The sequence below is a fragment of the Plectropomus leopardus genome, chromosome 13, assembly GCF_008729295.1.
Source record: "Plectropomus leopardus isolate mb chromosome 13, YSFRI_Pleo_2.0, whole genome shotgun sequence".
Classification (NCBI taxonomy): domain Eukaryota; kingdom Metazoa; phylum Chordata; class Actinopteri; order Perciformes; family Serranidae; genus Plectropomus; species Plectropomus leopardus.
This window is the reverse complement of record NC_056475.1, coordinates 16383030-16399146: the sequence shown is the minus strand read 5'-3', so window position 1 is coordinate 16399146 and position 16117 is coordinate 16383030. Positions and strand designations below refer to the sequence as shown.

General features: G+C 38.9%; 1 protein-coding gene across 1 annotated transcript; it reads left to right on the top strand.

Moving 5' to 3' along the window:
- The first annotated feature begins 43 nt into the window (after positions 1 to 43).
- On the top strand, positions 44 to 15877 carry LOC121952919 (four and a half LIM domains protein 1-like). Its single transcript, XM_042499799.1, has 6 exons — positions 44 to 156; positions 13304 to 13483; positions 13575 to 13749; positions 14152 to 14321; positions 14427 to 14613; positions 15223 to 15877. The coding sequence occupies exons 2-6, from the start codon at positions 13328 to 13330 to the stop codon at positions 15372 to 15374; spliced, it is 840 nt and encodes a 279-aa protein (XP_042355733.1). The 5' UTR covers positions 44 to 156; positions 13304 to 13327; the 3' UTR covers positions 15375 to 15877.
- The last annotated feature ends 240 nt before the right edge of the window (positions 15878 to 16117 follow it).

The window sequence follows — 16117 nt, the reverse complement described above, 5'->3', positions numbered from 1 at the left end:
CCGTTTCCAGTCTGCACCTCGTTTGCGCGCAGCTTGACGCAGCCGCAGATGGCAGTACTTAAAACGCGTGAGGGTCTCGTTAAAGCGGAGTTCCGCTGCCTCCACACAGCTTAGAGAGCAGCGCTCATCCACGCCGCCGTCATCACCCTGAACCCGGTAAGCTGTCTGCTGAGCACCGCTGCTTATTTACAGCACGCAGTTTAACCAAATCTCATCCAGCATAAACGTGTTTTTAGACAAATCCGACCTGCTACTGCACAGCTGTTAGGTAGTTTGCATTTGCAGTTTATATGACACCTGATTAAATTGTTGCCAAACTCGCGAGACGCACTTTTATCTTTTATTAGTCCATTGTCAACATATGATCATTGAAAAGTTATTACATTTTTAATGGCAGATCGCCTTTTACAGCATGTCCCGCTAACAAATGTACAGTAGCATTTGACTTTCTTCCTCATCACACATCTTATGATCTGATTTCACGCACATTTCACTTGCAAAACTGCAGTTTGATATCCGGAGAGGAAACAAGTCTTAAAGTCAGTCTGGGGCGTTGGCTGTCTGTGTAAGTGTGTGTGTGTGTGTGTGTGTTAGAGCTACAGTTACATGCTGACTTATGGAAGCCTGGGCTGCTCCTGAAATCTGTTTCCAGTTATGAAGTCTCCTTTTTTTCAGCCAGTGATGGAACCGCTGAGGCTAAAAAATGCATCACAGAGGTCAATTAAAATTCCTGTACTGCTATTTTTCATTGTCGTGTGTGTTAGTGTGTGTGTGTGTGAGAGAGAGAGTGTGTTTGCATCCTTGTAAGTGATGCATATGGCATCAGTGTTGACTTTACCAGTTATTGTTATTGTGCAAGAGGTTGTGAAGTAAATTGAGGATCCATATGTGCGACTACAGCACACATGGCAGATTGTGTGACTGAAATCTCTAAAATATAGGGAGAAAACTTTATTAGTAAATTGACTGAAACAAGTAAATTTGCCTGTTAACCAATATATAAACTTGGATTGACATCAGTTTTTCTAGTGCTGTATTCAGATGCCTCTCACACGTATTTTACCTTTGAAACCTGAGCAAATATGTTTAATGCTGGTCAGAAACATGTGAAAAAAGGCAATGAGCCTGAGAATTAATGCTTAAATAGGAGAGAGCCAGAGAAAAAGAATGTTAGAATATTTTTTACTTTTCTTTTCTTGCTAATTTTTAGGTAATATATTAAGAAAAACAACTTTTAGGATGGATTTGCTTAGGTCTACAAGGGTTAAATAAAACTGAAATGTGAAAGGAGACTTTTCCAGTAAGATTACAGAAGGAAACATCATGTCACAGATTTTGCAACTTCTTTAAAGTTTTCTGGATGTAGACTCCTTAATGTTGCTGACTTTAACAGCCACATGGATGTACTTACAGTGGTAACATCTCACACTGTCGCACGTGCACAAACACACAGACACACAAGACAATAACTAAACCAAGGCCCATATGTGTGACTGACCTTTTGCTGCCTGATGCGCACAAACACCAGAAAGCCGTAGGGAGTTTTCAGTGCAATTTGAAGCCGGTGCCTGCACGTTAAAGAAATTACCATGAGCTCAGTCCCATAAAATACATCACAGGCTTGTAAAACTTTATGTAATTTGTCTGACTTCATGTCATGGGAACTCCCTGTTGTGTTTTGCCTGTCATGACTTTAACAGGATAGAATGTAAATGGGATACAGACGCCGTGATTTTCTTTTCATTGATCCCCAATGGCAAAGTCTGTATTAGCAGTGTTTTAATGCAGGTTTTTAATGGAGCTCTGCAGTTTGAGTGCTCTTGAAGGTGAAATAGATTTTAAGTGAGTAACTTGGTGATGTGTTATGTTTGACCTGCGGCCATTAAAACCTGTTGCAATATGTTTGAGTTTACAGATATTAGTCAGTGGTTGTGAAATTGTCAGAAAAAAAAGCTTTCCTGTGGCTTTGTGTAACAGGGAGGCTGTCAAGGATGGCTACGAGAAAAGACACAGCAGCTGCCTGACTGATTAAATGGTTAGACGTTACACGGGGTTCCCACATATTTTTACAAATGAATTTTCAAAAATTTTCATATATGTTCTTTTACTCCTTTTTTATGTCTTTATTTGAACGGCTGAAAATGGCGGGGTCTAAAATCACTCAATCCCACGTATTTGTGGACAATATACATGTTTATTAGCGATCAATCTCTATAAACATATCTGCATGTTTGCAGAATCTGTAGGCAATGGTAGAAGATGTTGGTATTGAAAGTGGTCCATTTCCTGTTTGTAGTGGGAGTTGTATTGACCATTCAGAAATGCAATCACTAAAACCATTAGCTATCTGTCTGATGACAATAAGCTTCTGGGACAACAGGCGATATTTCAGAGACATGTATATCCGCAGCCACATTCTCTTGTCAGCGCACATGACACGCCCCTTTCGCCTACTACCAGTACAAGACAAACCCACTAACACCAGTTATGAACTCTGCTACAATGCCACTTGTAGTGACTAAATACGAAGCCAAACACAGCCATAATCCATTCTGTCCATTTACTTTTTCGTAATACACAAAGATGATTTACCTTATAAGTAACGAGATGTAACCCTTATTCTAATCCTAACCTTATTCACCTCTCTTTTAACCTAACACTTCATAGCCAGATAAACACTAACGGAGTATTTTCTTTCGGGTATTTTGGGCTGAGCCGGTGTAGTCAGTGAATATCTAAGCCAAGGCTTCTTCTTCTAGGGCTGCCCCTTTACAATCGGAAACTCTAATCATCAGTCGCAGACCATAAGTCAACTGAGATTGCTATAAATTGAGCAACAGTGTAGTTCTGGGGACGTTTTGGTCCCAGATTTTGCTACAGAGTGAGTGCTCTTGACTTTCACACTACTCTTTACAGCTGCAGACATGCAGGCAGCGGCACAGAGGGAGAGGGAGACCGCACCGTCAGGTTAAGAAGTGGTGAATTTACAGCTAAACACATGAATTTACAGCAAGTTAATACGATACAGTCTCTGGCTTCTGTTTGACATCTTGTGTCGGCAAAAAATGTTGTTGCACATTTCTGATCTGTCGATAATGCTGTCAGCTTGTTTACTATATGACATGAATGGTGCTGTCACAGTGAACGTCCATGAAGCCAGTTCAAACTTTCAAACTTTATATAGAAAACAAAACGGATCATTAAATATTCGTATTGATCGGCCAAATCTGATTCAGCTGGCACAATTCTGAGTCGGGTCCAGCCCTATCCTGTTTTAACATTTTGGCCAATCTCTACAAACAGATATCTGCATATGATTGCAGATACATTATAAAAAACATAAAATAAAGCCAAATCATCTTCAGTCAATAGCCAATGGGTTCAGAGATTGCTTGTGCATTCAAATATCCATACTACCATACTATATAATATGGCAAAAAGATTTAGTAGGTCCCAATGCATAGTATGTCAAATGTACTATGCCAAAAATACCAGGATGTTGTATTGCATTCAATCTGATTTTGCAGTATGCAAACCAGCATGCTTTTCTGGATCCTCTGACCCACAGTCCTCTGTGCAGTGGCAGATTTGTCACATCTTGACAGCTGGCTGACAGCTGAATGAAAACTGACAGAAGCCGCAGTGATGGATGACAGGGCATCAAAGTGACTGACGACTAGTCAAATGGAAATAGCAGAAATATGGATTGTTTAAGTGAACAAAATAATCAGAGATTATCACCAACAAAAAAATGAAAATAATGATAGAGAAATGCATCTTTAGTCTAATTCAACCCATATAAAATGTGTAATCCACAATGTATACACAGTTATAACTTAAAAAATTAAACACTGCAAAATATCAACAGCAGAGCTCTCTGGTTTGATTTCTGTCTCTGCTGAGCTTGGTAAATGGTGTTTTGTTTTATCTCCCAGGTAATGGGTATATGATAAAGACGGTCAAAGCCCAGGGCACAGTGTAGTATTATTGTCTGCATACTGCATGCAATAGTACATAATTTGATAGGGCAGCTGTAGTGACTATCAAAAGTAAAAAGAAAAAGTATGCACTTTGGTCAATATAAATCAGACTACAAATGGAAACCAGAATGCTTCAGATACCAAGATCTTATACGGTCGCCTACAGAGTTTGCAAACCTATGCAGATACAGTATCTGTTTATAGAGATTAGCCGGCACACATAATAGAAAATCCACTGGCTACATCTGAATCCCTGATAATGACCATTGCCCCCAAAGGCTTATCATCATCAAACTGATAGCTGTTGGGTTCAGAGATTGTTTAGAGCTGGTAGGCAGCCAACATCTCCTGTCTGTAGCTTCACAGAGCGGTATCAATCTCCTCCCAAACTGTCAAACTATTTCAAATAGAGTGAAAAAATGTAATGGGTGAAGAGACTTTAAAAACATAGATTTTTCCATACATGACAAAAGAGAAAATCGCGCTCATGCTCACCAGATCTCGAACTAACCAAACAACTATTGGAGCAACATGACAGCTCTATCCACCGCCATCATCAAAACACCAAACGAGTGAATATTTTTCGTTAAAGAGACTTGTTAAATCAGGAACATTGAAGTTGTTCTGGAGACTCTTGACCATGTTTTTCCTTTAATTTGGCACCCATCTGTGAGCTCACTCAGCCTTGTGGTTTAACTGTTAAATTGATGGTAAATGATCTAATGTTTGGTCCCCTGAAGGCACATTTATATATGTAATTTTAATACAGAAATAGTCACGTTTGGCATTAGTTTAGAAGTGGTTTAGTTCAAGTAAGGGTTTGGTGTGATCATTGATGTTGGGGTTAGAATCTGGAAGAATGGTTAGAAAGTGAGATTTGCAGGGGATTTTGTTGGTTAGAGATTTATGAAGGGAGATTTTGGAAGCAAACAAGCCCTCAAGACAGCACGGAGGGATCATTTTAACATTAAATTTTACTGTTAGCGTTGGACCTTCTGTAGAGTTCCAACAGCGCTGATCTGGTGCCAATGCAGGGAGGGTTTCCTCACACACACAGAAAATGTCAAAGATATTCATGGAAATGGAAATTGGTCATACATCGCTGCTGCTGGAGGTTTTTAGTTTGGTCAGCTGCTCTGTTCTGAAAGACGTCTCAGTAAATGAACTGAGAGAACAGCAGAAGAGTGCAGAAACAGAACGAGTGTGTAACTGAGATGCAGAGACAAAACAGACAAAGTGAGGTAGGTTGACGTACAGCTAACCAGCAGCCTCTGGTAAAATCATCATGTGTGTCCTGTCATAGTGGGACATGCTGCGTTTCTTCAACCTCTCTCTACACGACTCAGATCTCTTGTATCAGCGTTATTCTACTGTCTGGAATGTGGTGCACCGGAGCCAAAGAAAACAATTATCTTTCTTTGTAGGTTGATGTGGAGTGCAAATGTTTAGCTGAACTCGCGGCTCAGTTTCAAATACGTATATTGTGTATTTATTTTTGAGATGGTATGATTGGAATCGGGGGTGGGAACGCTCACAGCGGGATGTTGCAGTTTGGCCATGATTCGGAGATACACTGATCTTTAAAGCTGCTCTAATCAATATTTTTATAAGTACAATGGATCAAATTACACAGAGGGAATTTTGTGCTCCCCTGTTCAGTTCCCCTCAGCTCTACAGACATTTTTTAGCGTCCTTCAGCTCATTGTTTTGAGTTTACAGCTTCCAACTTTAATTTGGCTTCATTCACTGCTCTTTCCAGTGACATGTTTCCCTCAGGAGTTTCATAAGACCAAAATAAAGCTAAAAAACAGTGAATAATAATCAGTACTCAAATGAATGTCAATGATGTTTTCTGTCTATAAATGTTGTTTATAGTTTTTGCTCTCAAGTGGCCAAAAATGAATGGATGCAGGTTTTAGTAAAATTAAGTTAAAATTGTTTCTGATTACAGTAAGGAGCATTGCCATTATTTATTCCATGAGTCAGTGATGTTCTGTGCACTTTTTAAAACACACATTTCCCAGAATATTTGAAACACCCCAGAGGGGGCTTAACTAAATCCCATCAGTCTGTGGTAGTTGTAAAGATAGTTAAACAGACACACAGCCAACTAGTTTGGGAACATTTCGGCCTGTTCATGAGGACAGCTTCTTACTCACAGGTCTTGTGGATCCAATGCATTCTGGTCTTTTGAGACTTTCGTTGGTTTAGATGTTAATGATGCAGACTTCTGAATTCAGTTCAAAGCTCCTGCTGCTTCATTCTGAAAGACAAAAAAATGTGAAATTTTCTTTATACAGCGGAATATTTTTGCCCATTTAATCAAAATTTTACTTTGCAACATGCAGTAAATATCTTTAAAATATGTATTTGTTTTTAAAGCTACAACAGTCAGTTGATTTTTCAAAGGAAAGAAAATTAATCGGCATCAAACTTGTTTTTTTAATGGTATTTGCTTACAGTTATTTTTAGCCTTCTATGATCTGAAATCGAAATATTTTTAAGTTTTGGGACTGTTACAGGGACAGAACAGTTTAAAGATATCACCATAGGCTCTGAAAACTTTTTATGGATATTTTGTAGTATTTTCTGACATTTTATAGAACAAAAGATAAATTGAGAAAATAATTTACAAATTCGTCAATAATGAAAATAATTGTGGGACGAAGCCGATATTTAATTTTTATTTGTTTTGCACTTCTACACTAAAACAAATATCCAAATAATGTGCTACAAGTACACTGCTAACGTTTTCGGTGGACTTAACCTTTCATTATAAGCTGTAAAAACAACACAGTGTTTAAACACAATCATTTAATGACCATTTATAGATTAAGACCACAAAAGACTTATACAACTTGAAGGTCATTCCTTTGCCAGCCATTGCAACATGACATTTAAACAATGAGTAAACCTTTATTATCAGTTGTATACTTGTGTGAAGTGAAGAAAGAACATCTTGGTCATTTATTTAAAATGCACAGAAAGACAAGTAGGTAAAGACAAGTTGAAAAGACATTTTTAAGCATTAAAACAGCTCAGGTGTGGATTGCAGGTCAGGATGAAGATACATTTAAAATGGATATTTTTTATATTCAGAGTTCCAGTTCTAATCTGTTTTAAACCACTATGAAGTCCCAGTAAGAGAAATTTTCTACCAGCTCCCAAATCAAGTCAATGATTAAAGAGCCAGGATGTTTTTACAGGCCAAGTCTGCATGGAAGTAGAGGTCACACCTGCAGCACACTCTGTGTAACATAAGGTCAGACAGGGCTTGTGGTATGTGAGGCATTAATGAGAAGTCACTGTAAATACGGTTAATAGCTACAACATTATCTAGAATTCAGTGTGTGTGTGTGTGTGTGTGTGTGTATGCGAATTATGCCTACTTCACCGTCTCAATGGAGACTTCCTGTTTCTCAGTTTTCCACTACATTCTTCAGCGATAAGCTCATGCCAGCACACACTAACACACGCAGATGGTGGGTACATGCAGACGCACTCAAATGCACACTATTTTATTTTAGTTTGTCTGGTCGTGTTTATCCTGGCTGCTTTCCTGTCTCTCTCTGTTGCCTTATTTTCACTTCTTTTTCGTCCCCCGTGTGTTTCAAAATGTGTGCGTGATTTTCCTCTCATCCACATGACATGATGTCACCTCTCTGTGTTTTATTTTTACACCACAGCACAGACCTCCAACTGCAGCTCTAATTGTTGCAGTGAAGTAACTGAAACTTTAACAGAGGTAGCGAAGGAAACAAACAGGAAGCAAGACTTGAAGAAAGTCACAACTAATTCATTGGCGGTTTTGAACTCTACAGACTGTATGCGTCTATGTGTACTCACTGTTAGTTATTTTGGGTTAAAGGGATAATTCAGATTTTTTGAAGTGGGGTTGTATGGGAAACTTTTTGATAGACAGTATATCAAAAACACCCCAGTTTGGAGAAGCAGCCTGGTGTACTGACACAGAAGCTAAGCAATGCACTGAAGAAAAGAAGGCAAGATGGCTCACTCCATAGCTATTTCCATCATGACCTTCAGAAAAAAATGTGCTTTATTCTATTTTCCCAGATTGTTAGTTAGTTGCTAGATTTTCAACATGACGTTTTACTTGCCCCTGGCAATCTGGCAATACTTATTTTTGTTGTGTTGTATGATTTCTTTTCTCTTAAAGAAACAGGAAAAACATGCAATTTTATCAGAATATTTATATGAATAATAAGCATTTTAAAGGAAAAACTGCCTGACTTCAATCCTTACGTGAACCCAAAACTAACTCTTGATTATAATAAAATGAGACTTGTTTTTCGTCCTGAAATGGGATGCAAATCCTCATGATGTCACTTTACCAACAGATTTACGTCCCCTCAATGTGATTAATACACACACAGAGTTGTTCTTGGCTGCAGCGCCGCCTTCCAACTCTATGACATGGCTTAATTTCACATTTAACTGTTTCCATGGCGATCAAACATAGAGGTTTATAATAGCAGTTTGGATACAAGAAAATGATGCATGCGTGCTGTCGTGCCATGACACAGCGAGAATATTTATTGCAGGGCAACAAAGTAAAGACGTGCAGCAACACCGTCCTCAGAGCAGTCTGACGTCAGTGAAACTTGATTTATTTTCCTCCAAACCTGTGTGGATACTGGCTTGCTTCCTGTCAGCCATTGTTTGCTTCCCATCAGATAACAATTTCACGATGCTGGTAGCCAAGCACTATTATTGCCTGCTTTTCAGCCGTTGAGCTACACAGTACTTCATGTAGCTGCATGCTCCACACCCAGCAAGTTTTGACGAAAAACAATTAAAAAAAGTGACGGAAAGTTATGCGTTCATTCTTATTAGTTTAGGGAGAGGCAAGGAATTGAAATAGAAGATAACAGGTAAAAACCAGACCTTACTTTTGGCTGGCCTGACTTGCTGTCCTCTACTAGAGATGGATGAGTAGCCTCTCCCAGTCATCAAATAAAGCTGCTGCTGGTTTTTCCGTTAATGAATAATGAATTAGCAGCTCACAGAAAGGAAGATGTATGTCCACTCCACATGATGTCGAAGTCAGTTTGTAGCCTTATTGTCTGTTGAGGAGACAAGAGCACAAAAGAAGTTATTTAATCAACTTCATTAACAGTAGCACCCTTTAACCTCGGCCACATATCTCAAACAGCAGTCGAACAGAGTCTGGGTAACAAAGCAGTGTATGTTAAACTGACTGTATGATGTGCTTTCTGCTACTGGTCTGAATTTTTGTCCTCCATGACTGCATAAAATATGTGTTAATGCTATATTTCTATATATTTTTTATTCTATAAAAAATAGTTTTCTTTGCACATCTTTGTATTCAACTGTTTGATTGAAGAGTTTGTGTGTCACTGTTTCAGTGGCTTTTCCACAGAGAAAATTCTAGCATAAAAAGTTTTAATTACATACACCTCAAATGGTAAAATTAAAAGATGTTCATAGCTTATCATTTTCAGTTTTGTTCTTTTTTTCCTGTGGAGAAAAAAAAAGTGAAAGTTAAGTTAAGTTTCCCTAATGTTTTTTTGATGACACAGTTCAGAGCTCAAAGTCACTGATTATAAAGAAAAGCGTGCTGCACTGGGTCAAGATACTTGACCTCTACATTAAGTGAGCCAGACAGTCATTGTTTTTTATAGCCATTTGCTGTAAATGGTATTTTTTGGCCACAATAGCAGTCTGGCTCTGGATTGTCAACTTCTGTCTGTTGGTGAACCACTTTGGTCCAGACAGAAACCTCAACTATGAGACGGATTGCCAGAGATGTATATTTCCTCGAGAGCATGAATCTGACTGACTTTTGTTATTTCCTGACTTTTTTTTTATCCAGGGCCATCATCTGGTCAAAATTTAAATGTGTCTAATACTTTGGTTTATGACCAAATAACTGAAAAACTAATGATAATCATCAGCATAAGCTAATTAGTATGATTAGTAAACTAAGACGGTTAACATGGTAAACATTACTCCTGCTGCTCGGCATCGTAATGTTAGCACTGCCATTTGTGAGTATCTCAGTGTGGTGGCATTAGCGTACAGCTAAAGGTGCCCATGCACAGTCTTGTTATAACCCACTTTTAGTTTCAAAACTGATACATTTCCAGTATTATTTTTTGAATACAACTACCAAACTAAAAAAAGTGCACTGAAAAGGGTGTAGGATTTAGTGGCATCTTGTGGTGAGGTTGCAACATTGCCGATAAAACCTGCTAACATCTAAATTTTGTATGTAATCGAAAAGGTTACAATTACCATTCAGACCCAAGTTAAATGACTGCAGTAGTCACAGGGCACGGCTACGATCGGCAGTGATGCAAAAGCAACAGCCAGGTGAACTCGCTAATTTTGGCTGCTTAAAGATGCAATGAAGAACCGACACAAAATACTGTCCATCTCCGCTGAAGCGGTGCTCAAACACTGTTCAGTCTACACCGAGTTTGTAAGAAAGGTATGAATAAGAGATATAAAAAACAGGTAACCACTGTAAAACTTTCGTTGGCCTCCATACTGCTTTCTCCTGTTTACTAACCCGAATAGTCATCTGCTGTAGAGGCGTGTACACAGCTCTGGTCTAATGGCAACAGAAAAGGCGTCTATTGCCTATTTGCCTGTTTGAAAAACCCACATACAAGTACTGTTTTTGGTAAAAATGGGATTCCACTGAAACTTTTCCCATGTACAAAGCATGTAGGTGAACTTTGTTGGCCACACAAAAAACACAGATGGCCCTGTCGAGAGCCGGTGTTTAGTGGCAGACTCAGTGAAACAGGACCTGCTCTTTATGTAAATATAAATTGCTCATTATAAGGTAACAAAACTAAAGCAAGTCTTAGTTTTAGGTGATTATACAATATTAAAACATATTTATGAATGTTACATGTTTCTGTCAATATATTACTCTAGATGCTACACACTGGACCTTTAAGACATTGAATATTGGCACAAGAGACAGTGTGTTGTATAATAGCTGTTATAGTCCAAAAAACAGAGTATTCTGGGACAAATATGAAGGTCATGACTCTAATTTCAGTGGACCACCATCCTCCCACATCTTTAATCAAACCAAACCTATTTTTAACCTAAAATCTTTGTATAACAATTTCTAGTTTTAAAAAAAAGGTTCAGTGGTTTTGTTTTAAAACCAGAACAACTTGTCCTTCACATAAAGATCATGCAACAGGATCTGCTGCCTCCATCCACCTGTGACTGATAAAGACAAACATGACTCTAGCTGGCAGCCACTGCCTATAAAAAGAATCTGAGTTTAAATAAAAGGCACAAGAAAAGGGAGGATTTGAGTGTTTGTGAACGCAGCCTAAACCTGTGGTAATGTTGGTCCTGCGCCAAAACCAGAACTTCCTCATGAATCTGTGCTGACATGCCACTCCAACCAGGAGGTGAACGCTATAGTTTGTGGTTTTGTTGGTCTCCGAGGGAGTGGTCCGTGTAAGATGTGGAGTGTGTGTGTGTGTGTGTGTGCGCGCGCAGGGTGTGTGTGCAGGGTGTGTGTGCAGGGTGGGGATGGGGGGGTGGAGGATCTGTCACAGAATTGTCAATGTTCCAGATCTCACCACATTAGTCATACCAGGCATTCCTTCATGTGTTCACCTCACTCACACACACACACACACACACACACACACACACACACACACACACACACACACACACACACAGCTCTCTCACAGCAGTTTAGGAGAATTCCTCGCGGTCAGCCAGCATGAACTTGATGTGGGAAATAACTGAGTGAACAGTCTTCAGCCATCACTGGTGTAGCTGTGATTTTGCCATCATGTCCTGTACTATTTACCATCTGAAATCCCGACCCTGTAATCACCGCTCTTTTGGTGATCAACGTGGTGATTTTGGTTCTATGTTTAGGAAGTTTGTGAGTCTTGTATTTTTGGGAGAGTGACTATATTGTGTGAGAAATCAGTTACATAAGGATAATGAAGACAATTATAATCGCTTGCAATCCAGTTTTGGAGCTGAATTCGACTAGAAGGTGGACAGCAGTGAGAAGTAATCAGATCCTTTACTTAAGTAAAGCTCTCAGTACTTAGTTTTGTGAAAATACTGACTTATTGATACACATCAATTCTGAATATTTAAAACTGTTTGAATTAGGGATGCATGATATTGGATTTTTTGCTGATATCTGATATGCTGATATATAACAATTCACTTGGCCGATAACTGATATTGATATAGATATATCCACTTTTTTCCAAATCTAATTTTAGTGATTAAGTGTCCCCTGTAGTGCAGTTATCATGATGGCCCACCAACATATGGAGACATAAAATACAATGCTTTTCAATATATGTAATATTGATTCATTGTGCAAAAATCAGAAAAATACTTCAAAATTGCAGTAGATGTTTGAGGAACACATCTGCTTATTTTTTTTTCTTTAATCCAAACTGTATTTTTATTTTGTTTGTCTTCTTAATATCTATCCTTCTAAATAAATACAGATAAATTCCCATTCATAATTAGACTTGAGGTTTGGAAACTCTACATTAACAATTTAAACAAGTCCACTTACAGCACAGTGAGCAAATTAACTACCCTGAAATTAACTACTGAGAATTTGATTTAAAATCATGAAATGACATTTTCAATCATCTTATTTTATGATTCAAACATGTGTTGATGGTCATTTGTCTGCTTCTCAGATCAGCCGACGAGTTTTATTGTCCAGGTTATCAGATGTATGAGTTCTTTTATCAGGCACAGATAAGATGTTTGAGTGAGGGGGAACGTATCGCACTCGCAGACTACATAAGCGCTCTGTCATGAATGCTGTGCACATATGCAAACACACAGGTGGACACACAGAAACTCAGGTGTATGTACACCTGGTTGCTATGTTTTTACACAAAACAAATATTTAAGGGGCGCCATTTTTGTGTCAGAGTGGCAAATGATAGGTGTCTAATCAGCAAAACACAGCAGTAAATATAAAAAGGGGACTCTGACACTGAGTAGATCAACAGCACCCCCATGTGGTGTTTTTCTCAAATTGGAATACTTTGTGAGAAAGATGTGATATTTGCCATCACTGAGAGCAGCTGATTAGAGGTGCAAACAACAGGACAAACTACAAGCCAATAAAAAATGCAGTACAGTAACTATAAAGAGACAGAAGAACAAACCTTTGGGATTATTTTTCAACATTTTCTGACTTCCTATAAACCAAACATATTATCAGTTTTATATTTAAAATGATTTCTACATGCTGACTTTATGATGAGCAGGACTTTACCTTGCCTTTCCTCTTGGTTTATCTGTTGTAGTTGTGAGTCTCCCTCGGAGCGACCATGGCAGACAGCTCGCACTGTTTCTACTGCCGGGAGGACCTCGGGGGGAAGAAATTCGTGCGCAACGAAGGCAGGCCAGTATGTGTCCGCTGTCACACCAAGTTCTGTGCCAACTCCTGTGCCGAGTGCCATCGACCCATCCCTGTGGAATCAAAGGTGCGTTATCAGTCTGCACTAGAGCTTCCTTATTTGGGACCCCTTTATTTTCCCTTCACATACCTCTCATCAAACTTCCCCTCTCCATCAGGAGCTCAGCCATAAGGGCCGGTACTGGCATGAGGAGTGTTTCCGTTGTGCCAAGTGTTACAAGCCTCTGGCCAAGGAACCCTTCAGCACCAAGGACGACCGCATCATGTGCGGGAAGTGCTGCTCCAGAGAGGACGCTCCCCGCTGCCACGGCTGCTATAAAGCCATACTGGCTGGTAAGACCCATGACCTGCAAAACCCGATTTTATAACATTAGCAGAAAAAAAGCAGTGCGAGTTATCTTAGAGAAAACCAAGCTTTCAAAAGAACTGAACTTACACATTCATCAAAACATGCACGATTAGTAGCCTGATGCACTGCATAATAGCGCCATCAAACCATGGTTTTGTTAAACTGTAAGGATCCCCATTAGCTTTGCCCTGAAGCACAACTAATTTTCCCAAGTTCCATATTTAAAAACATACACTAAACATTACAGTACTGACTGTAAAAACATATACATACATATATATATTCAATAATCCTTCGCATGTTCCTACGGAGATATTACATCAGATTTGACGTCTTCATTACCCATTTCTCTGAAGTAGCATTATCTCCTTTCCGATCTTCTGCAGGTACAGAGAGTGTGGAGTACAAAGGGAACTCTTGGCACGATGAATGTTTCACCTGTTTCCACTGTAAACGACCAATAGGATCGCTGAGTTTCCTCTCCAAAGGAAATGACATTTACTGCAGCCCTTGTTATGACAAGAAGTTCGCCAAACACTGCGTCTCCTGCAAAAAGGTAGTTAGTTTCATACAATAAACAGACCTTCATCATTCTATCTGACAGCAACAGATACAACAACAATATTCTCACACCTGGCTCCTCTCCTGCATCTGTCTCCAGGCTATTACCTCCGGAGGAGTGAACTACCAGGACCAGCCGTGGCACAGCCACTGTTTTGTGTGCAGCTCCTGCTCAAAGCCTCTGGCAGGCACGAGTTTCACCAAACACCAGGACCAGGTCTTCTGTGTCGACTGCTACAAGAACTCTGTGGCAAAGAAATGCTGCGGCTGCCAAAACCCCATCACAGGTTGCTTTAAAGTTGATCTGCAGATTATGTTGTCATAGGATACGGATTAATCTTTTACAAAAACTTGATCAGTTATTTTGTGTTATTGTGCAACTTTGGTCAATCTGAACTTAATTTATAAACAACCAAAGTCGCACAAAAACACAAACTAACTGATCAAGTAAGTGGTAGACCAGCCACTCCTGTGCTCTGCGAGGTAAAATTACTTGGTATTTGGTTAGGAGTTTTGGGGGCTTTGGTGAGAGCATAGATGGACATAACGGCTTCAGTTTGTTGAAAACAGCTGTCTGATGGCAAGGTAAAGCAATAAAAATATTAAAAATATTTGAAATTGAAATTGATTGTTTTAGATGTTTTTTTAGGTGGCTACAATACGTTTTGTTGCTCGCCTCATCCACAGTAGTACATTGCTTAGCTTCCATGGTGGCACTCCTGCCTGCTTACCCAAACTGAGCTCGCACCAACCGCCATCTACTGTTAGTGATACACTAACTATGCATAAATACCTCATACAACCCCACTTCTAAATTTGATATATCCCTTTAATATATTATAAAATAAAACTCCAATGCTGGAATAAACTTTGACTGTCCTCTCATGTCTTCTCAGGTTTTGGTAAAGGAGTGAACGTGGTGAACTATGAGGGCAGCTCCTGGCACGAATACTGCTTCAACTGTAAGAGATGCTCCCTCAGTCTGTCCAACAAGCCTTTCATAGCCAACGGAAAAGACATCCTCTGCACCGACTGCGGCAACAAGTAGAGATGGACAGCCTGGTCATTGTCTAAAAGTGGTTTATAAACTCATGATTTTGCTTGTTTTTTAAATTTTTACACAAGTCCCTATTTCAATATTCTGTGTATAACTCAAGTGAGTTTTTGGGAGATCCCCCCTGACATGATGGAAAAATTTGTGTCTGCTGTTAACTCTGTTCTTAACTGTATTTTTTTCATCTTTTGAAATAACTGCCTGTGTTAGTGTCTTTGAAATCTTCTTTTTTTTGTATTTTTGAAAGGTGGTATTTTCCTCTGACCAAAACAAGTATTTGTTTTTAATAATCAAAATTATATCTGTATTTGTAACTGCTAATTGCCAAAGGATTGCTATGCTTATTGTACATTTTGAGTAATAAAATTAACTTTTTATGCACTTTTCTTCACATTTTCCCTCTAAGGAAAAATGAAGTCTAAATATCAGATTGGAATATATGCAAACTGTATGCCTTGAAAGGTTGCTTAAGTGAAATAAACGTCCTACAAAATTGAGCGTTACATTTGTTTTTACTGATTTAACATTGGTTTTAAGAGGTTATGTTGATATACGGGAAACAGCAAAATACTATTACACTAACACGAAGATAAAGATGGTAAATCAGAAGGGCATAAGACCTTTTACATTAAACTGTCCCTTGTGAAATGGGGATAGGGAACTTAATTTGAAAATGATTTCCCAGTAAAAACAGAAGTGTAGCAATACGATTTTACCAGATCTAGAAAATTATTTTA